Source organism: Drosophila nasuta, chromosome 2R (genome assembly GCF_023558535.2).
Source record: "Drosophila nasuta strain 15112-1781.00 chromosome 2R, ASM2355853v1, whole genome shotgun sequence".
NCBI lineage: Eukaryota > Metazoa > Arthropoda > Insecta > Diptera > Drosophilidae > Drosophila > Drosophila nasuta.
In genome coordinates this window covers 33,435,445-33,458,223 of record NC_083456.1, presented here as the reverse complement: position 1 = coordinate 33,458,223, position 22,779 = coordinate 33,435,445, and the positions used below count along the sequence as shown (strand labels likewise).

The 22,779-nt window shown below is 41.9% G+C and overlaps 3 protein-coding genes across 3 annotated transcripts; 1 reads left to right on the top strand and 2 right to left on the bottom strand.

The window, feature by feature from the left end:
* Positions 1 to 43: 43 nt before the first annotated feature.
* LOC132786372 (neuropeptide F) lies at positions 44 to 2,452 on the bottom strand. Its single transcript, XM_060792885.1, has 3 exons — positions 2,206 to 2,452; positions 331 to 641; positions 44 to 275 (listed from the first exon to the last, which is right to left on the bottom strand). The coding sequence occupies exons 2-3, from the start codon at positions 628 to 630 to the stop codon at positions 243 to 245; spliced, it is 333 nt and encodes a 110-aa protein (XP_060648868.1). The 5' UTR covers positions 631 to 641; positions 2,206 to 2,452; the 3' UTR covers positions 44 to 242.
* Positions 2,453 to 6,551: 4,099 nt separating this feature from the next.
* Positions 6,552 to 14,954, top strand: LOC132786037 (lysosome membrane protein 2). The gene is made up of 7 exons (XM_060792419.1): positions 6,552 to 7,203; positions 12,323 to 12,414; positions 12,473 to 12,985; positions 13,054 to 13,214; positions 13,645 to 13,925; positions 13,987 to 14,105; positions 14,165 to 14,954. Exons 1-7 carry the CDS (start codon positions 7,167 to 7,169, stop codon positions 14,606 to 14,608), a joined length of 1,647 nt encoding a protein of 548 aa, XP_060648402.1. The 5' UTR covers positions 6,552 to 7,166; the 3' UTR covers positions 14,609 to 14,954.
* A 26-nt stretch (positions 14,955 to 14,980) lies between these two features.
* On the bottom strand, positions 14,981 to 16,677 carry LOC132785241 (uncharacterized). The gene is made up of 4 exons (XM_060791234.1): positions 16,551 to 16,677; positions 16,014 to 16,200; positions 15,294 to 15,953; positions 14,981 to 15,236 (listed from the first exon to the last, which is right to left on the bottom strand). Exons 1-4 carry the CDS (start codon positions 16,675 to 16,677, stop codon positions 14,981 to 14,983), a joined length of 1,230 nt encoding a protein of 409 aa, XP_060647217.1.
* Between the last annotated feature and the right edge of the window lie 6,102 nt (positions 16,678 to 22,779).

Here is a 22,779-nt window from a genome sequence, read left to right as displayed (position 1 = left end):
TTAATTAAATGGAATTGTCCTCTAAGAAATGTAAACGAAAAAAGTAATTTATTGCCATTTTATTCATGGACGATTTGCATTGAACAGTGAACAGTATTTTAAACATTCAACGTCAAATTATTTATTTGCAACTTCAAGCAATTTTCTATATATGTATATAATTAAACTATTGCTCCAAAATTATTTAACAGCATATAAGACTATTTTCTGCGCCTGCAGTTTTTCAATTTTCCATTGCATTATTAAAATGGCTCCTCCTCGCCACCAGAGTGCATCTGTAAACAAGATTGAATGAAGTGTATTTAATAGTTGAAGACTTTCACGACTTACTATATCCCCATTGCCATTGGTGTCGGAGATAATCTCGTTGTTGTTGTTGTTGTTGTTGCTGGCATTCTCGAGCATTCGATTGCGGAGTAACTGCATCAGAGATCCACGTTTGCCAAATCTAACGCGCGCTCTGTCCCCATAATAAACGTCCAGGTCCTGCAGATACTTCAAGGCATCGGCCATGGTGCTGATGTCATTGTTGCGTGGCGGACGGGTTTTGGATGCCTCCACGTTGCATCCTGCGGCAAAGAGAGCCAATGCCACGCAGACCACCAGAGTGCAGCGCATAGTGTGCGACATGATGCGATTATCTGACACAGAGGGGACAAAGAGAGGAATGGGGTTCAGGATTAGTTTGAAAACGAAAGCGATTTGTTATTTGCATAAATAAATCGGAGGTAATTAGCTTGCAATTTGAACTATCAGAGGTCTGGGTCTCTGTCTCGGTCGGGGATCTTTGCCACAACGGAGCTGCTTTACGTAATGCATGATTGGCCTCTTGTGGTCTCGGACTCGGTCTCGGTCTCGGTCTCGTCTCGATAGCGCCATGGCTAGTTAATAGGTGGCAATCTCATATGATAATTTGCAAGGGGCGTACTAAGGTAGTTAAGTCTCTATTTGCTGACGCTGGTTGTTGTTACGTGGTGATCGGATCGATAGTGATTAGAGTGTCGGCTCTATGTTAGTTAGAGCAACTGCGTCACGATCACCTCAATTTCGAGAGTGCACTGAACACTTGGCGCGAATCTTTGAGATACAAAGTTGTAGAGACACGTGCATGGCGTGTCAAAGATACTCATTGTTTTGCCTTGGATTCCCATTTGCATATTCACAAGTTCCGAATTACGAGTACTCGTACTTTCCAAGGCACTGACCAATTTGCCAAAGCTTCCAACTCGCTTCTATATAATTTACTCAAATTTGCGTAATTTGATTGAGCATTTTCATCACACACTTGTGAATACAATGCTAGCTAACTAATTTCCAGTTATGATTATTTGTATCAAATGCAATTTCAACAACTATTATATTAAATGTATTGCATTCAAATAATCATTTAATCTTATTTAACTGATTGTAAATGCCTCAACTTTTGATTAATTATTTATTTGAAAATGCAAATTGCTCAAACCAGTCTATTATTTGTCATTAATATATCATATTTAACTGATTAATCAAAACATACTTTGGGTGATTCACTACTTGAATTTCCCTCTGAAAAGCAAGTTACAAAATATTGCCTATTCACGTAAACTAATTTAATAAGAAGAATTGACATAAGGTCTTTGCGTATACGAAGAATTATCAAATTGCGACTCTATTCAATTGTTGAATAATTTAATGAAATTGTATCAGGTATGAGTAATTAAGAAATCAGATTGGTTAAATAACTTGACAGGCTTACAAAACTGCGAGTCAGTTCAATTATTTCAAATAATCTTTTAACTTTATTATTTATATAGCAATTTTACTTGAACCCATTTGGATTCAATGAAAAAACGGTTCTCGTTACTTTATAAAAGTTATTCTAATAATATTAACAAAATTATCTGAGTGTTAGAATAACTTGCGAGGATTACAAAACTGCGAGTCAGTTCAATTATTTCAAATATTCTTTTAACTTTTTCATTTCGATTCAATGAATTGAGCATTTAAATAAAAAATCACTTTACAAACTGTTCTCGTTACTCTATATAAAATGTATTTTAATTGTAATAACAAAATCTGATTATTCAAATAACTTGAGAGGATTACAAAGTGCGACTTGATTGAAATTCATCCAACTTTTTGTTTTTACGTTAACAATTACAACTAGTTTTTTATATTGAAATTCACTAGTTAACAATTTTATCTGATTGCTTGAAAACAACTCACCTAAAGTGTTGAGTATTCAATGAATTATTTGAGAGCAGCTCTGTTTGAGTCCGCAAGAACTTCCTCGCGGTTCAAGTGCACAATCACAAGTGACAGTCGACAAACAGAAAAACAGAATGCACAATCAGAATCGGAATCCCAATAGACCACGGCGGACAAGAGGCTGGCAGATGATTAGTTTAATGTTGTCGAGTGAAGAGCTGCAGAAGAGCTGAAGAGCAAATCAACAGGCAGCTGATGAATCCGACGAGCGATTCTAAATGGTGGTCGAATGAGTGAAGCAACAGGCATTTATACTCATCGCTCGCATGGGTATCTGCAGGATTACCCCCCTCTCTTACCCGTCTTCCATCTCCTCCCCTTCTCGCTCTTACCTGCTCTTCAGGTCGCATGGCAGCAGACTGAAGCCTCAAAAATATTTTCATATGCAAAGCTAATTATTGTTGGTCGCGTAAAGTTTTTCAACCAGCTGGAACGCAAACTCAACGCAATCGCAAACGCTAACGAATGCTGACAGTTGTCTAACGAGATATCAGTTCAAATGCTCCTTGATATTAATGATAAACTGCGCAGTCGAAGGATTAGAGTCTGCTTCCGATTCTGAGTGTCCCTCAAGCTAGATATGCAAATGTCAATTGGTAGGGAGACTTATGGACACAATCATTAATTAGAATTACTTAATTAATATATAATTGCCAGAGGCTTTTGCAATTGCGATTGTGATTGCGATAGCGATAGTGTATATTTATCTGTGTGACGTTAGAAGCCGGCGTTATTGGCTGTTATATATTTATTTTAATAACATTCGTATTTCACTTAAGGAAGGCTGCACCAAGACCTGCAACTTGAATCGGTCTTTAATTTGGGGTCATTTATTCTGTAATAGAAGTAAATGCACATGTTGTAATCTCAGTCTCTGTCTGCAGTTGCCGCACTGCGTATACGTAATTTTCGCTCACTTCCCATTACGTATACCCGCCATTGTCCGTATGACATCACAGTCACCTCGTTGTTTCTGCCGGCTTGATGACTTTCCTAAACGCTTATTATTATTTTCATATTAGTTGGAAATGACCTGGCTAATTATCGCGGTGCATACATATTGCAACTATTAATTAAATTAGTTGTTTTTTATGCTCTTGTTGTTATTTGCTGCAGCTATTCTATTGAAGTGGCAATTAAGCTCGTTAAATATTCATTAGAACTATCCGACAACGTATCGTATTTAAATCTAATTGCCATTAAACCAGCCTGGTTCCTTATTCTCTTCCATTTAGACTTTTAGTGCAGTTCAATTACACACAATTGTTACATTATCATTATCTATCCAATCCAATCCGAACCGATCCGATCAGATTTGATCGCAAAGCTAAAACTTTCCTATGTTATTAGCTTACACGCGCAATAAAATCTCCAAGTTGTGATAGCAGATATTAAACTCTAGATATTCTTACTTCCTTTGCCTTGACTCCATCTAATCAAACGAATGAACTCAGCTCAACTTCCGAGGGTACTCGAGTTCGCATTCATATTCGCAATCGCATTCGTATCTGTGTGAAGTCGTTGTTAATTGTTAATGACTGAATAATAGTGTTGATTTACATATGCAAACTTTATGAGTGTCGTTTATGCTCACACTTCCACCTGCCTTGGGGGAGTCCCCGTCCCCAACTATTCAGCTGGGTGTCTGCTGGGGAATTACATCAAGGATACCTCTTGACTCTTAAGATGTCAACAACTCCTACTACGAGTATACATTAAAATAGTCTCTGATGCATTCACAGTTGTAATTTGCAAGATCATGCAACTGGGAATTCCCTCGCTAGTTATCGACTGAATTCCTCCTCAAGTCCGACTGAGAACATGCGAAGCGTGTTTTGGCAATTGGCTTAAAGGTAATTGCACTTAGAAATTTGCATGTTTGAGTTTATAATCTAACGGTAAATCGAGTATTATCCAGGAAATACGAGAAATATGATGACAATACTTATTGTCACGTAAGTTAAAGTAGGAAACCAAAATGATTTCTGTTTATCTTGTGACTCATTTAGCAGCATTCCTGGAGGTTGTTAAATGCACATGTAAAACATTTTGATTTAGAAGTAAACAATTGCCTCGTTCTCTGAGCACTTTACCAACTGTAACCAACAATTAAGCGACATTTGTAAATTCTATACCCCATTACATTAAGACTAATGGACACCTCCCACTTATTGTATTTGTTTTGTGGGTAATAAATCTTTTTTAATTAGCGTCGAGCAATTTGCATTCCTCCTTTAGTTATAGATATGTTTGAATATCGAGTGTTTGTTGAAGAAAGATTTATGAATTATAAATAGAATTCATGGAATACACATAATATCCGTTGAAAGCAACTTTCGCTCTGTTTCAAAAACAACTTTTGCGAGTTAAATATAAAATACTCGTACATTACTAACTATTGTTGCAGTACTAATGAAGTAGGTGACTTCATGACCGCATTGTAGAAGATGAAATTCCGGCTTGCGATGCGAGTTTGTTGTACCGAATTATGCATGAAAGTCGCTTAGAGTATTTCAGCTGATTGCCCAGCACAATGTATTAAATAACATACATATACTTTGCTGTTTGCTCTCTTCCACTAAGTTCAAATATTTAATTATTTAAAAGATAAATGTGAAGTGCATTAGGAGCAATAAAATAATAAGTGACATATGTTTGTTTTTGAGGTCTAGAGTTGTTGTTTGAAATGCTCATTCCTTCCTCTGCCTTTCTCTCTCTTTCTCTCTCTCTCTCTCTCTCATTCTTTGAAAGTTATCCTAGGAAAAGGCTTTAAGCTAACGCAGCACAGAACTTGTGAAAAGCTTTCGGAAAAGCATTCGAGCATTGCGTCGTGTTGTCTAATAGCTGTTTACTGGCATTCGCCAAAGTAATATGCTATAATTATGGTTGTGCCTTGCTATAAATAACAAATAAATAACAATTAACCGTTTATAACATGGCAACTGCTAGTTAAAGCAGCTAAACGCAACGTTTGTTGATTTGAGTTAATGTTGCTAATGTGAGCGAATTTTTAACTCGGATCAAAAGACAATGGTCATAAAAAACAAACCCGCAAATGTTCGCTATAATAATTAAGAACGCAAAATTATACGTGTTTTAAGAAATAAAGAGGTGTGTGAGAGCATTAGACACATGCGATCTTTTGCTAGAATCAGCTTTGGAGTCAAACATTAGGGTCGCTTAATGCCTAATGTCGACAGACTGTCTAATGCGTAATGCCTAACGCCTAATGCCTAATGCCTGACGTCTAATGCTTAATGGAGTGATCTGCCCCGAGACATCCCTTTGGCAACACGTGTCTGTCTGGGTTTTGGGCCAGGTTGAGTAAAGGCCAATGACAAGCACTCGATGTTTCCCTAGCTCGAATCTATTCCTCAATCTGCAGCTGTATGCAGTTGACCCGTGACATTAGTGTCGCTGATGTAGATCGATCAGATGCGATTATTATCCGCATAGCTTGTTAATAGCTTTTTGTCAACTCAACTCAGTATCTGTCTCCATTCCCCTCAACCATCCACTTCCCTTGGCACCCGCCACTAACGACAGCTCTCTAATTACCGATTGATGTCGATAACTTCATGAATTTATTCAAAGGCCGCGGGGCACGTGTGCGTGGTTATTGGGGATTAAATAGAGTAATTTGAGCTATTAACTATATGCTATAAGCATTCGCGAAGCACAAACAAATTTGCAATAACGAGAACTGTGCTCCCCAACGGCTGATCTCTCCATTGTCTTGAGCCACAACAGCTAAACGGGTAAACAGCTAGCAGCTATAATAATAATAATATATTCGCGAACTTTAGTAACCCCCATAGAGAGAGATGCTAACATACTCGAAGTTGACGTCGTGCTCTAGTAGCGATTAACTCATCGTTCATCATTCTCTCTAGGGGGAGAACAGTAGTCCATTTGTAGCACTCGTATTACTGCTACAACTTCTACTATACAAAGTTGCAAGCTCTCGTTGCTGTTGTTGCTCGTACTACATTTTATTGTTGACACTCAGGGACCGACGTCAACTGAACGTTAACAGGGGCTTGAAATTGGACCGGTTCATGAAAAGATTTCAGCGCTTCGACTTCGACTTCGGCTGCGATGCTAGATGCTCGATGCTCGATCGCCGCACTAGGTCTATGTCTCGATCTCAGCTTTAGCCGCTGTCGCAGTCGCAGTCGCAGTCGCAGTCGACGTCGCAGTTGCTGCTGTCGTCTCTGTCTCAGTCTCAGTCCCAGGCATCTCAGTCTCGGTCTCAGTCGGAGCTGAGCTGCCCGGCCCAAGAGTCCATATAAAGGTACCCAGTTGGCGATCAGATCAGCGCATTAAGTTGTCAAATGTCGTGAGAATAGGAAGTGCGTGCCAGTCAGATTCGGAAATAGTCACAACAATCGCATCAAGTGGAACGACAACACATTGGCAAATACTTAGAACACAAGTGCAACAAATCTGAAATATCTCATTTCAATTGAGAGTTGCTTGCCCCACGGTCTGTGTGTGTGCGTGTGTGTGAGTGTGTGAGTGTGTCAGAAGTGCATTTGCGATCCAATTAGGATTCAAAGTCAAGTGGATAGATAATTGATATCGATACTAGTTATTATGAATGCTTCGACAGCTTAACAATTTATGGAATATTAATTCAAAATTAACTCCTATCGGCGGCCTGTCGGTGCCAGCTAATTGATCAGAAGCCATCATTTGTGGACTTGTTAATCGTTTAATTTGCCTACAAGTCATAAACAATACGCTATAAACTGTATAAACAAAGAGAACACTAAATTGCAGCAAGTAATTGATTTTCGTCATAAAACAACCAACTATAAATTTAGCCGTAATTGATTGCCACACGGCTTTAAATAGTTTAAATACTCGCTGTCGCAAAATAAATAAAAAATAAGTTGCAATAAGTTAAAAGTCTTAAAATGAAACTGTTCGCGAACAAAACCCAGCGGAATGCAAGTGAGTAAATAGTAGTTATCGTAAAGTCTCAACATAGCACTTAATTAAGTACTCCAACTCCAACTCCAACTTGAAGTCGAACTCCAGCGTTATATCGCCTATTGTGCATTTTTTTTAAGCCAAATTGAATGCGCCATAAAAGATAATTCGGAACGCCTTCAAAGCTAAAGGGAACGATCCCGATGGGATCGTAAAAACTATTTATGCACTTCTTGCAAAACTGGTTGCCAAACTCAACAACAAGCTAAAAATTGTGCAATATCTGTTTAAGTTGCAATTGAATCTTACTACTATAAAGCAAGATTTGTAAACTTGTCCAAGATCCAAGAGCTTTTCTATTTGACACGTTTAATCTCCGCTAACTCGACGGGAACAATTTGTAGCTTAAATACGTTAGGCATTCAGCCATGCATACGAGTAGTATATTTTATTTTTATTAACAAATATAACAAATTACTTAATTCGCTTATAATTGTTGGCCAAATTCCAGTCGAGTCACAGGTGAATGATAATAAATTTAGCGCAATGTCAAAAGCAGTTGCTGAGCAGAAAATCACTATAATTGACACTCGTAATTATATGTAAAAATATATAAGTATTTGAATAACAAATGCATTGTATAAGCCACATTAAAAAAATAATATACAATCGCCGGTCGCCGTTACAATTCTAAAAGCATTGCAATTAATGAACGATCGTTTGTTTATTAAAAACTCTTTACGATTAAGTGCCCTCAAATCTCCGCCCAGACCTAATTGATTTGTTTATAGAACTGTCTCTCTAGTTGTCTTAATCCGATCCGATACGATTCGATACGATCCGTTAGTAATTGCTGTCGTATCGTTAGATCGATTCGACAAAGTCATTGAATTTAAACTTAATTCCACGGCTTAGTCTAGTCTAGTGCAAATATACGTCCGCATATATCCGAGAAATATGCCGGGCACTATTCAGATATTAAAGTATCCAAGTTTGCGAATGTTTACGTGCATTAACGGATCACAGTTGCAATTTAGCTTGCATAAATTATAATTTGAAGCTGGAATGGAGAGTGTAACGTCACGTACTACCTTACCATGAAGTCCGATTTGATGATCTGACGATCTCAATCGAAATAAAACGGTCTCAAATTGAAGGTGAACACTTTAAGCAACGTGGCCTTAAAGATGAATTGGGTGTGATTAGGCATCTTATTATACATACTCGTATATCAACATCTGTATCTTTCATAAATGTAACGTATGAATTTGTTGAAGAAATTGCCTCACGTCAGATCGCATAATGATCGTGATCGTGAGTGGGCCAATTGCTAAGACTTGCCAAAAAAAAAGGGCTTAAACTAATGTGTCTTTGTATCACATTTTTATTGGACGCTCAAGATGGCAAATAGTTGTAAGTACGTTAGCGCGAATAATACCAGCATTTATTTGACAAAGTAAAATATTTGAAGTATTCTTTAGAACTGTGAGAATCACCAAGCAGCATCGTCACTCATAGAAAATAGAAAATAATGCACACCTTAACATGTGCTAAACAATGCAAATAACAACAATTGTAAAACCAATGACAACAGATACGATTCGAGCTGGAGATCCGAGAACGACCAACGACGAGCACAACAAAGCGAATCAGCCTCAAAGCCGAACGCAGGTCGAATTTGGGGAATGAAGTCTAGGAGAGAGGGAGGGGGTTGTGAGGTGGGGAACTGTTTCCGATAAGCCTGGAACTCGGGAAAGTTGTAAATGCTGAGGCGCTGTTTGTTGTTTGCTTTTCCTTATTGGCAGGCATCTAATTGTTAGCGAGACTTTTAAGGGTTTTGGGTTTAGCACCGTCTCGCGCTGTTCGCTGTTCGTTTTTGGCGATGATTAACAACAAACAAAGCCAATAACAATAACAACAATGCGAGATTAATCATTAGCTAAACACAGGCAAACAGGCAATAGGCTAAACACAACATGGTTACAACAACAGTCGACTGCCGACTGCCGACTGCCGACTGGCAAACAAATGAGCGGCTTAAAGTGCTATCCGATCCGATCCGATACGATCCGAGTTGAGCTTTGGCAGAGCTAAGCGTATCTTGTAGATACAATATTAACGTGAATCTTGTTGGCCGTCTAGCTGGCTGGCTGGCTGTTTGCTTAATTTATTGTCATTTGACGGAAGTCACACATTCGTGTTTACAATGCTACACAACAATACTGTACTACATTGTTGCTGCATCGCTCAGAAATAAAAGCAATTCATTCTTGACTTTAGTGGGTCAGCAGCTAGCTGCGACCGCGACCGCGACTGCGACTGCGACTGCGACTGAGACGTCGACTGCGATGTCAATTGCAACGGCGACTCCACTTCGCGACAGTACAAAATTTTAGGATGTTTGCATTTTAAATACTTTTTCTCAGGTCGGTTTCTCGCTTCTTCGCTTTGTTTCGAGATTTTAATGCTATGCCAATTGCAGCGAACTTGAACTTCAAAGTGCTGTAGACTGTCGACAGACGAAACGACAACCGTCAACCAACAACCTCATAAAAGTGTAGAAACGAATACACTGCGAAAAAAGCTTTTCGAATTCGGATAGTTACTGTTATTTTTTTTTACTTTGATTTTATGTGAGAATTTGAAAATAACATAAAGTATATTTAAAAATCAATTTGAACGTAATAAATTCAATATCTAAGAGTTGATATACAAAGAAGAAATTATAAGTCGAATATTGATAATGAATGATCAAATATATCGCGAAAAAAATTTGCGAATTTTGATAGTTGCTGTTTTTTTTTATGTTCATTTTAAAGTATATTTAAAATTCAATTTGAGTCTAATGAACTCAGTGTCTAATAGTTGATATATAAAGAAGAAATTGTATGTTGAATATTGATGATTGAATAATCAGGTATATACATATATAAAATATGATTATGTATGCACATATATTTGATGTATCCCAGGGTATAGATCTAAGTTGACTTTGCACTAAACAAATAAATTCTATCTATAGAGTTAATTTCACTTTCAAGTAAATGATGTCAAATGCCATTAACCGAATATAATTTAAATATTGCGCTCACGTGTTATTTTCTCTCAGTGAAGTTTTCATATTTTGTTGCAACCTTAATAGAGGGCCATAATGAGTTGACTTAGCTTTAGTTTTGGGTCAGAAACGGGTTCAGAGCACCAGACGAATCAGCTGTCAAGACAAGCGCCACTCATTTATGCTGAGATCACTTTTGGTTTCGGCTTTTGGCTTTTGAATCGACATTGCCAACTTCGTTCGCAGTCGTAGTCGGATTCTCCGTTTCTGTCTCTGTCTGTGTCTCTGTCCACAACTCACAACTTTGGCAATGCAATTGCATAATTTAACGCGTCGATAGTCGATGTTTTTGGCCTTTCGTATGAGAGGTTCGTTGCAGCAGAATAATTTGAGCGCTTTGTTTGGCTCTTAATTTATGGAAGCTGTAACTATTGCGACTGGATCGATCGATCGATCGATCGGCGGACTTGGCCTAACAAAATGGTTAAAAGCCTAACCGGCTAATCAGCGGAAAGAGCCAAGAAACAAAACTGTGATTTGTCGCTAAGCCGCTTCTGTTTCAAGGCAAGGATACCGCACAACAAACATATGGGTCATCTGAATACTAAATACTGAATACTGACTGAGTCACAAGTATTCGAATACTCGCGAACACACTCGCAGATGTTTTCTTGAGTTTTGTTTTGATTTTGAAATCTTGAGCTTATTTACGTTTTGTGGCGTGACAAAGTTGACATCAAAACAAAACCGAATTCCAAATTGTTAATGAGTTTATGCTGTTGTTGTAATTGCCTCCACACTAGTTGTGGTTGTTGTTGTTCTTGGTATTCGATATTGTTATTGTCGCCTCAAAGAACTGCCATAGGGGATTGGTAAGCGGTTCAATGATCTTGAGCAGGTGCTTAGTGCGGTTCTTAGCGTGATGTTTCATTGTTGAATGTCTAATTGGCAGTTGCGACACAGTACTCGAGCTCAAGGGGGATTTGGGAAATGATTTCGCTGATAAATGGGTTAATAATTTGTTTTGATTTATGACTGCCAGTTGGAGTAGTAGAAGTAGTATTACTACTCGCTCGATAGGAATATGTAGTAATGGGAATGAGGCTTGGGGCTTGATGCTGGGGTTGGGCACACACGTGACCATGACCCTCAAAAATCGGTCAGAGATGCTCTTTCTCTTTCTCGTATGCGCACTTTGTGCTGCTGCGAAGTGTTGAGAGCGAAAAGCTTGTAATCAGTTTAAAAGATCACACCCGGAACGAAACATTTTCAATGATAACACTCTGGTGGAAGGTGAGCATCTTGACGAGCATCGAGTGACGACGGAGATAAAACGAGTTTTCATACACTGCACCAAATGAGAATTGTGCCCACAACACGGTAATTAAAATATTCTCGTTCAATTTCGATCATTTGCGGAGATGAATAATGCATAACGAGGCCAAGACATGCAGCGCATACTAAGCATCTTTTGTTCAATGAACTCTCTACCAACATAAATGGGGCGAAAGCATAAAAGTGACGCAACGAGTTTATGTTTTCGGGAACATCATGAGAGCTTGTTGCTCCAGTGCCTGACTTCTTGAACACTCCGACACTCAGACACATGGACAGCTGGACTGCATCTCTCTGTTGAAGTCGAATAACGTTTATTGAACTCTGAAGCGATAACACTCGACTCAACTATAGACAACTACATAGTATATAATATAGTATAGCGCATTGTCAGCTGCACCGTTTTCTTGTCTTGTTGTGATTGGGTTTTTTCTTTATTGGGTTTGTTTTTGCCGGCATTCTGTTCCTGCTCCTGCCATTGAGGTAGGTCGCAGATCTTTGTACTGGCTCGCCAAGCGATGACAGCCAGAACAACAGATTGTTGCGAAGGTCAATAACACAGCAGGCAGGCAAGCAGTCTGACACGCGATCCCCAAGCTGTCAGAGATTTAGCAAACTTGTTGAACTTCGACTGCTCGCCACAAGCTGCGACTCCGACTGCGACTGCGAGATAGAGATCGAGTTTGAGTTTGAGTTCGAGTTATGGCTAATTGCATAATTCACCTCGTGCTCCAATTTATTATTTCACAGAGCTATTACGATGTGCTGCACTCGGCATGACGCTCGTGTTCCTTGGCGCCGTCATCTTTATGACCAATCCCGTCCAGCACATCGTTGATTGGGTAAGCATAAGGTGTAAGCTTAAATCAATCATAAATCAACTCACTTTCTTTGGATTAGCAACTGAGCTTATCCCCCGGAACTCTGCTCTACAATCTTTGGCTGTTTCCTCCGCTCGAAGTCTACATCATGGTCTACATGTTTAACTACACGAACGTGGATGACTTCATAGCGGGCAGAGCGACTAAACTCAAGGTGGAGCAGGTCGGTCCCTACGTATACAAAGAGGTGCTCTCCAACCACAATGTGACCCTCAACGAGGCCAACAACACCATCAGCTACACGCCACGTCGCGAATACATCTTCATCCGGGATCGCTCCGTGGGTGATCCCCACTTGGATCGCATTCGAGCGCCCAACATTCCCTACATGGGCGTGAGCACCCACGCTGCCAGTCTGTCCATGTTTGCCGCTCTGGGAATCAGTGCGCTGACCAAGCGCCTTAATGCGCAGCCCATGCTGGAGGTTAGCGTGCACGATTACATGTGGGGCTATGAGGATCACCTGGTGCACTTGGCATCCAAGTTCGTGCCCAGCTACATCGACTTTGCCAGCTTTGGCATCATGGAGAAGGTGAGTAGTAATGACTCGATTAAGACTAAGTAGTTTAATATACTACTATCAATCTCTCAATCGTTTAGCTGTTCAGAGAGGGCAACGAGAGCAATGTGGTCAACATGCATCTGCCAGAGCGAAGGGACTCCAATGGAGTCGTGCTTCCCAACGAGCCACGTGGCTATTCACTGCACAGCGTCAATTACGGACGCGGTTTCATGCGATGGGACTACAACGAGGCCACAAAGTAAGCATCTATATTGTTTAATATTGAAAATAAGGACAAGTCTATTAGAATTACAAGTGTTTACACCTTATGAGGTATTGTGAATCACCATCAATACCCGAATTGCTCGGCATCTATAAGAGATAGAGTCAACGGACTTTTGATACACCTTTGCAAAAGTCGCAATCTCAGACAAGTCTATTATAACATTATGAAACCTCTCCTTGATTCCATAATAATAACAAGTGAAACTCGTATTTTAAAGATATGTGCATATGATTTAGCATGCGGTTACATATGTAGTTTATTTAAATCGCATACGGTCGACTCATAAATGTAGCTGGTTTTAAAGAATGAATATAGAATTGAAGGTTTCTAATTGATTATCAAAGTACGTACACATACAAGAACACGTTTCTTGACTGACAACCGAACCTTTCTCTTCTTGCAGTGGCACTCTATGCAATCGCATTTGGGGCAGCCACGATGCGACTCTCTTTCCGCGTGACATGAACGAGGAGGACGAGTTCTTCATCTACCGCAGGACATTCTGCCGCCGGCTGCCTCTGAAGTTTGTGCGCACCTTGAAGTTCAGGGGTCAGGATGCCTTTGAGTACACGATGGAGCCGCACATCTTTGACAGCGAGCTTGGCAACGTGAACTCCTCGTGTTTTTGCAAGAACAATCAGTGTCTAAAGCGCGGCGTGGGCAATGTGGCGCCTTGCTACTACAGTGAGTACCCGCTAGATGCGCTAGACGTAACTGCTTATTTTACTTTCGAGTTGATTTTTAGACATGCCCTTGGCTATAACGTATCCCCACTTCATGCACACTGATCCCAGTTTGCTAGAACAGTTCGATGGCCTGAAGCCGGATGAGTCGCTTCACACTTCCACTTTCATGCTGCAGCCGGTAAGTAATACTGATCAACTCTCTTTCTATCCCTAATTGAATCCACTTTGCATTTGTAGCAACTGGGCGTCCCTCTGCACACTCACATGCGATTGCAGGCCAACCAAGTTGTGGGCAAGGTGAAGTTCAATCGCCTGATGGAACCCTTCGAGAACATGGTGCTGCCTCTGCTTTGGGTCGATCTAACCATTGATAACCTGCCCGTCATTCTGCAGTTGCTTGTGCACGGCATTAAGTACGCCTTCCCTCTGCTGCAAGGCATCTTGGCTTTGGGGCTGATCCTCGCTGGATTGTATCAGCTGACTGCTGCGTTCATGCTCTGCTTCTGGTCGCCGCCAGGAGGAGTGCACAGCAAGATCGAGCATGCTGAGAGGGCAGCCTCTATAATAAATGGCTTGACCATCGGTGTATCCTTCCAAAAAAAAGCGACACCAACAGCGGCGGCGTCAACAGCAGAGTGTGTGCAGGAGGCACAGAAGCTGCTGTCGCGAAGTGAGGTCTAGGGGATATTCCTGCTTTTGTTTTTTCGAAACTTTACCTCAAGTGGATACGTGTAATACTGTAGTGTTAAGAGCCGCCCTGTGATACTAAGACGATAAGATGATTTAAGAATTGCCAACCAGGAGATTTGGTGTAGTTTCGATCGATTCTACATATCGGAAACAACTTAGGGAACACTCTATGCTTACGCTATGCGAAATAAGTTATGGTTAAGGTCAAAGGTTAATCTATTAAATACAATACCATACAATATAAATACGTACACATAAGTAACAAAGTTATCGCTATAGTTCTAGACATTAAGAAAACAATTACAGCACGACAGCACGATATTAATCGTATCAATAATCGAATGCTTTTCTTTTGGCTTCTGGCTAATGTGAGGCAATCGTGTCTTCGATCCAGTTCAAATAGTACGAGATGCGCAGATAGACATCGGGGAAGTTCTCGAGGGCACAGCCCGAACCAAAGGATGTCACGCCGGCAAGAATCCAGGGACCGTCTCGAGATAGGCGGCACTGCAGTGGACCTCCTGAGTCTCCGACACAAGTGCCTCCCTGACCATTAAGCTGCCCAGCACAGAGGTGGCCGCCATGTATGTTGACGAAGCTGCCATAAGCATCCTTGCACCTGCAATTCGAAGGGAAGTCAGAAACTCCTCAGTGGAGGATAAAGTCTGCGACTCACCTACGATTCTGGTGGAGCGGAACTTGCGTCTTAAGCAGCTCATTGGACAGATCCCCACTTATGTTCGCCTTGCCCCAACCTGTGGCCACACAGTCAAAGAAAGGCATATTCCGGGGATCATCCCGCTCTCCCAAGTCCGAATCCTCCGACTCCAGCTTGAGTTTCATTAGCTTGTCGTTGCGCCGTCTTGTGCGCTTTGTGCTGCGCGGAGAACGCTCCGATTGCCTTAATGCCTGACGCAATCGATTTAGTATCTTCATGTTCATCAGTTCCCGCATAGACATGTCTATTGAGCTGGGAGCTGTGACGTTGCGGTAACGTCTTCTACTCTGCACACTGCGAAGAAAATTGTCAATCTTTTCAGGCACATCGTCAAACTCCAATTGCTGGCTTAGCACATCATCCTGTGGAGGAGCCGGCGTCTCTTGCGGTTCCCTCAGCATGAAGGGCAAGCAAATGCGACGAATGTGTGAGGAACGTGAGAGATCCGCAGGCTTCGATAGCTTCATGAGCACAACATCGTGGCGAAAGTTGTGGTAGTGATGATGCAGTACAATCTTCTCGACGGGAATACGCTGCTCGTTGCCCGACTCAAAGTTGCGATCGTGCTCACCGAGAACCACCGTCCACAGCGGCGGAATGGGTAGGTTAAAGAGATCGCTGCAAGGCCAAGAGTATGAGTCAGCAATTCATTACACTTCTCAGAATGGAGTCACTTACTTGTGCACACAGTGTGCGGCTGAGAGTATCCAGTACTGATGGATGAGTACGGCACCGCACCAATGACCAAGGAAGCCCAGCGATGGGTGCAGCAGCTCCAAGGATGCCTGCCAAGGAAACTGTCCCTCGTTGGTGGCAGCGCCTGAAATAATCCGTCCACTTCTACGACCCGTTCGACAGCCGCAGTCTGTGGAGAGAAGGAATATGGTGAGTGTAAATATTTAAATATATATTCAGGCAAATATTAGTGTATTGCGTCGTATTCTTTTCTTTTCCAACTAGCCCCCAGTCAAGTTCTCAAATACATCCCGAAATTCAACAGAATGTGCAAGGATCTAACAATTATGTGGTTATATACATATGTAATCAGGAGTATAGCCAGCGAGATTGCTATTTGGTTTTTAAAGACTATGGGAAATGGGGCAAAAAAAGGCAGACGAACTTTGATCATAAACTCATAACGTAAATGGGATTTTTAATGATACCCTTTACACAGATCTGATATGTAATGATCTGATTAGCATCACTTGAACTCACCTGTCTCAAAGGGTGTGGTCTGTTGCACGAGCAGAAGCAGGAGAACGAGCAGCCAATGCACTTGCACTTGCACTTGCAGTTGTGCTTGTGGCGGCGATAGCTTCATCAGCTTCAGCTTCATCTTCATTTTGGTCGCTGCTCTCGTGGAGCAACTCAGCGCAACTTTAGCGGCTCATGGCGCGCATGACTGACCCAAAGAGTCAGTAGCAGATGCAAATGCAGATGAAGACAAAGACGATGATGAAGAGGGGGCTTGGCTGTGACTTGGCTGCGGCTTGTGATGACAGTTGGTAGTTGTTAGTTGGTACTTGCAAGTTGAAAGATGGCAGCTGCTGTTAGCGGTATCCTGATGATGCTGTTGGTTGCTGTTGCTGTTGCTGTTGGTGATGATGGTGGTGATCAACAGTCGACTATTGTTACTGACGGTTACGTTGCTGTTGGCTTTTCACTTTCACGCTTACGCTTACGCTCGCAACTGAAGCAACTCAACTTGTGACTTTAACTCGGCTTGGTCTGCTTGACTTTTTTAATAACACGCATTCGCCGTTTAGACCTTTTTTTAATGCCTTTAAATATTATAATTTACGAGATTTCCCAGCTTCACTTTTCTTTTCGCTCGTTCGCTCTCTTGCTCTCTCGCTCACACTCTCTCACTCACAATCGCGTTCTCGCTCTGCGCATTAATTAGCCAACAACTGTGGGCGTTTCTGCCTCGATTTGTGTGCAGAAGCCAAGTCGAAGACTGACTCGGAAACTGTGACTCGCTCTTAGGCTGTGGGCCCGTGCCCTCGGTTATATAATGATGGAGGTAACTCTGCTGTTGCTGTTGCTGCTCGAAGAAGCAGAAGTTGGCTAAAGTTGGGTGGCCTGGAGGCAGACACTATTAACGGTTATGGTTTAGGTTTCAGTTTCAGTTTCAGTTTCTGTTTCGGATTTGGTTTCCGTTCAAGTTTCGCTTTCGTAGAGCGCGTGCGCAACGTTGAAGATGGAGTTCAAGTTGGAGTTGGAGTTGAAGTTGGAGCTGGAGTTCCAGTTGGGTACTGCGGCCCATGCGAATCGCTTGCGACGAGCGCCAAAATGCAACTGGGCGCTGCTCAGGTTTTGGCCAACAAACATTTACCGTTTCGGTTACATCGCATGCTGCGCGGTCGGCGTCGCTTTGCGGCGCGTCGTCGACATTTGACTGTGTCTAGTGTTGCATGCCCCGCGAACGAGCGCTGCTAGTTACAATAATATCAGCAGCAACAGCAGCAGCAGCAGCGGCAGCAGCAGCAGCAATAATAATAACAAAGCGACGCGAACGAAAGTGAAAAGACAGCGCGAGGCAGCGGGCAGCAAAAGAGCAGCCAACAACAACAACAGCAACGAATGAACAACAAACAACAAACAGCAAACAAACAGCAACCACAGCATCAGCCGCAACACCAACAACAACAGCAACAGCTTCGTTGACGACAACGATGATCGGCTGGGATTTGAGGAAAGGGTAAGCTTGGGCTTGCTTCAACTTCACGTGATCATTCACAGCTGTCGAATTGGGGTTCACTGAATGTAACTTGTGGATTTAACTCGTTATTAAATAATACACAGCTCTCTAGCTTTGAATCGTTTAATTAAATATTAACTAACTTGCAGTTGAAGTTGCAATAATAGCCGTTACTCAACCCTTCATATATATAGATCGTGATCGTGGGGGAAATGATTTAAATGCTAACAACAACGCTTATGCAAAGTTGTAAAGAATTTAGCATAGAAATATCGTTTGTTTAGTGTTGATTTAAATTACATTGGCAACTATCAATTGCACAATGAGTGTACAATTATATGTTAATATAATTATCACATGTGCTATTAATTTGCAGCTAATCGAATTCTTTGAGTTCGTTTAGTATAAGGAATGTCAGTGTTACGTATACGCCCGATCTTCCGGTTACGTGTTGAGCTCGTAATTAATTGAGGGGTCAAGTGTTGAATTTTTATTAAAGTAGGGTAAATCGAGAAGAGATAAGTTATTCACTTGATATATTCTCAGCAGTTGCTGTGAATGATGGCAGCACAATTCACCTCGCCGAGTCCAAAGTGTTAGTAAGTGTGAGTGAGTGAGTGTATGAGCAGAGTATATGAGTGTATATCCGCAGTTGCAGTGCAGTTGAGTTACTTTCGTTTTCATTACACAGTCGTAGCAACAGCAACAGCAACAACAGCAGCAGCAGCAGCTGACTTTGCAGGCTAGAGTCGTGTTGGGAGTTGGGAGCTTGGGAGCCGGACCCACGCCCGACTTGAATTCCGCGTTGCGATGCCAGCAAAACTCATAAGTCATTTGACTGTCTTGTTGAAGCAGCAGTCGGGACAGCAATGGGGAAGTTGTTAATGCAACAGCAATAACAACTGTTGTGGCAGTGGCCGCAACAATACTCCAAGTGCAACAGCAACATTGCTCTGTTTACGCAGCCAATTGATCATTTAAGCCAAGTTAAGCTACTGCTTGGCTGTCCGCCCGTTTGCCTGCCTGTCAATTTGTTATTGTTTGTGGGCGTTGTCGAGTTGCTGCCTCGTTGTTGCAGTTGCTCTGGCTCTTGCTCTTGCTCTTGCTCCGTACAATTAACGGACGCCTTGAGCTCTGCGGCAATTGCTGTTGCTGTTGATGTTTTCTTGTTTTCTTCTTGCTTTCTTGCTTTATTTGTTTGTTTGTTTGTTTGCCTGCCGCTCGTCAATGGTGAACGTTAATCAAAAATCTGAAAACGCTCGTCGTTTGCACAATCAGCGCACACTTGTAATCGAGCAATGTGATGTGAAGAGAGAAAAGTTCGCGTCCCTGTTTAAGGCTAATGCTTAATAATCAAACTCCAACAGCAGAGTCAACCGATCTGAACTTTTTCAGTCTTCGCAGTCGCGGAGTTGCAAAAATTAAATTGAACCCAAGACGAAAAAAAAAACGCTTTAAATCGAATGGAAAATATTAGAAATCAAATGGATTTGTACGCATACGACGTGCGGCGACAATCAACGGAAGCGTTGCGGGTCAATTAGCCCTCTCAGCGGCATCAGCAACAACAACTTTAGTCCACAGCAACATGAGTCAAATTAGTCAAGCTAAACAAAATGATCACGTAAATATTTTGGCGTTGGCGTTTGGAGAGGAGAAATCGTGGTTCGAGACCTTGAATGCAGCCAGCCAGCAGAGTCGAGTGCTGCATGCCTCTGTGGCAGCTGTTGCTGCTGTTGGTGCTGCTGCAGTGGGCTGCAATTTCACTGCTGTTATTCAATTGCAGTTGCATCATAGATGCCAGCAACATTTGGTCAGCTGATCGCCCAGCAACCGCTCCGATCCGATCCGAGTTCGAAAACCCGACAAAATCGAGCAACATTTGTTCAGCTCAGAGCTGAATTGAGTGGAGTGGAGTTGAGTTGTTGTGCCACAGCTGATCGACATAAGGCAAGCGTGCAACGTATTTGCATGCCACGCAGCAGCAACAGCTGAAGCTGAAGCTGTAGCTGAAGCAAGTATCTTCCACTATGCGCGCATTACATTACCAAGCGACTGAGATGGGGGCAAGACAGCAGGCGCTTTCCACACGGCTGACGCCGCAGCAGAGCGTTGTTGCCTCACATGAAAACGAAAGTGCTTCAAGTGGTTGTTGGCCAGCTGGCATTGTTGTTGCTGCTGTTGTTGATTAGGTTATACTATTTGTTGGCACTCACGATTAAAAGTTGCTATCTCTGCCTTTTGCTTGTGCTGTTTCCTGTATCTCCAAGTCGGTGCTGTCGGTGTGTTTATGTTTTGAATTGTTGCCGCTAATGCTGCTGCTGCTGATGCTCATGCTGCTGCTGTTGCTGACAGTGGCAATGGGAATGCCAACGTTGCATGCCACATGCGCTCGCGGCATGCACACTGGCGCCAAAAGCTTTGTTCAGTACACAAAAATGTTTTGTTTTTATTTGTTTAACATCAACGCCACAGTTGGAGTTGATGCTGAAGTTGTTGCTGACGATTCCCCAAGATTTATGGTGTGAAATGCGTTAAATTTGAATTTCAAACTGACATTAAATAGTTTTGTTAAGCAGCAAGATTCAGCTGCTTAAATTAAAAATCGATTTAATATGTTTTAAACACAAGCTTTAAAGTTCAGCTGCCACCCAAGTTGCATCTCGTTTTTTTTTTTTACATATCTAAATCGGATTCGTAGTTGGTGTCGTGAGGTGAACAGCGTTTTTTATTAATAGCAATTAGCGTTAACCAAATTGCCTGGAAATTGTGGTGCATGTTGTTTAGTTTGATATGTTGTTGCTGCTTTTGCTGTAGTTGTTTGTTGTTTCGGTTTTCAGTTTTCAGTTTTCGGTTTTCGGTTTTCGGTTTTCAGTTTTGCTTTTCTTCTTTCTTGCGGTTGTTTTATGTGGCGCAAAACTTGCGGTTTCCACATGTTGCCAATGGGATGGGATGGGTTGGGAAAATGGGAAATTGCTCAGCAATGCAACTGCATTTATGTCCATGTATTGTATGCAGTCTTTACTCCCTCCTCTGCTCTGCTCTGGCTACTGCTGCTGCTGCTGCTGGTGCTTTTGCTGCTTCCTCTCTCGATGTGGCAAGCATTTAAACACTTTGAACTCGATTGAACCCACCTGCAAACATTTATCGTAAAATTGCTGACAAAACGCGACAGGTTGCCAAAGAGCTCCACTCAGATGGCTGATGGCTGATGGCTTCCTTCGCTGTGCTTTCGTTTCAGCTCAGTTTGTGGAGATTGTCTAATCAAAGTCAACTAAAAATTAAGTGTCTAAATTATGTCATGCTGTAGCTCTAGCTGTAGCTGTGTTGTGGTCGTGGTTACGATGTCTTTTGTTTGCCGCAGTGCAGGCGAAATGACAAAACACAACAACACAAAAAATATTATTCGCACGCCACGCGCCTGATAAACGAACGCACTTGGCCCCCTCGGGAAGTGAGCTTAAATAAATAAATAGAGAAGAGAAACTACGACAATGACGATGAAAGGGGTACAGACAACAGCAGCAGCAGATGAGCTCGCCATCTCGGATATAAACAGTCCAAAGCCAATTATAAATTGCATTTGAATTGGACTTGAATTGCTTGAGAAAGAGAAAGAGAGTCTGAGAGGAGCGCAAACAGAGGCAAAATCAACCTTTCAAATGACCTTTTCTAAATTAAATGAAATTTGATTTTTTAATGACAATTTCGCTTCGATTCAAGGCCAATTCGATGACGACAATAAAGAGTGCTCCAGCTCTCTTGTTGCTGACGTCTTTGCTTGATAAGAGCAGAAGGTTTCTTAGCCGGGTTGTTGTATCAATCGCTGGTTATCGTGTCACAGCTTTGGTCTTTCTATTTTTAAGGTTTTGGCAAACATTTTGAGCTTATCAGCAATGCTTTACGAAAAGTGCCGCAGTTGTACTCGGAGCTGTATCTGTATCTGTATCTGTAGTTGTAGTTGTATCTGTAAGATACAAATGCGGCATTTGCACGAAGCCTTCGCCTTCTTTTAAACAAATTTTTGCACATGCCTTCCGCATGTCATACTCACAACCTTAGTCTAGGCCAAAGAAAAAAGAAAAACACAAGTAATAAAGCTACAGTCGAGTGTGCTTGACTGCGAGATACCCGCTACCCATTTTGAATGAAAGCAAAACAGTGTTGCATTGTTCTTAAAATTTGCTAAATTAATATACCGTAAAAATATATATTGGTGCTGTACTATTTTATCTCCTTTTTATTCTATCTCTATCTCTTATAGTCTCTGAGATCTAAGAGTTCGAACGGACAGACGGACAGATAGACAGACGGGCATGGTTATATCGTCTGATCGTCTGGGGTGTTGACGCTGATCAAGAATATCAATACTTTATAAGGTCGGAGATGCCTCCTTCTGTCTGTTACATATAAGTATTTCATAGAGGCCCAAAGTTATAATACCCTTCGACCCTATGGGTAGCGGGTATAATCACACTCACAAAAATTTGGGTGCCCCATCGAAACTGTGGCCCAAAAGGTCAGTGCAAGAGATAAATTACCCCAGCCAAGCCAAGCCAAGTCAAGCTGTCTGGACTATCCCCAGCCACAGACATTGGGGCCATTGTCGAGCGTGGAGTGTGAGGGAGAGAGAGAGAGGACTCGTGTTGCCTTTTTCATGGCTTCCGCCGCAGTTGCTGCTGCCAAAATCAATGGAATATTCCGGCTTCCGCTGTCATTTCAGCCACCCGCCTGGCAAACTGC

Coding starts and splice junctions, on each gene's coding strand:
- LOC132786372 (XM_060792885.1), bottom strand. CDS start 630: ATGTCGCACACTATGCGCTGCACTCTGGTGGTCTGCGTGGCATTGGCT. Junction 276..330: donor CCAATGGCAATGGGGATATA/GTAAGTCGTGAA, acceptor TCTTGTTTACAG/ATGCACTCTGGTGGCGAGGA.
- LOC132786037 (XM_060792419.1), top strand. CDS start 7,167: ATGAAACTGTTCGCGAACAAAACCCAGCGGAATGCAA. Junction 12,986..13,053: donor GCTTTGGCATCATGGAGAAG/GTGAGTAGTAAT, acceptor TCAATCGTTTAG/CTGTTCAGAGAGGGCAACGA. Junction 13,215..13,644: donor GACTACAACGAGGCCACAAA/GTAAGCATCTAT, acceptor CTCTTCTTGCAG/TGGCACTCTATGCAATCGCA.
- LOC132785241 (XM_060791234.1), bottom strand. CDS start 16,677: ATGAAGATGAAGCTGAAGCTGATGAAGCTATCGCCGCCACAAGCACAA. Junction 15,954..16,013: donor GCCGCACACTGTGTGCACAA/GTAAGTGACTCC, acceptor TTGGCCTTGCAG/CGATCTCTTTAACCTACCCA. Junction 15,237..15,293: donor CCGCTCCACCAGAATCGTAG/GTGAGTCGCAGA, acceptor TTCGAATTGCAG/GTGCAAGGATGCTTATGGCA.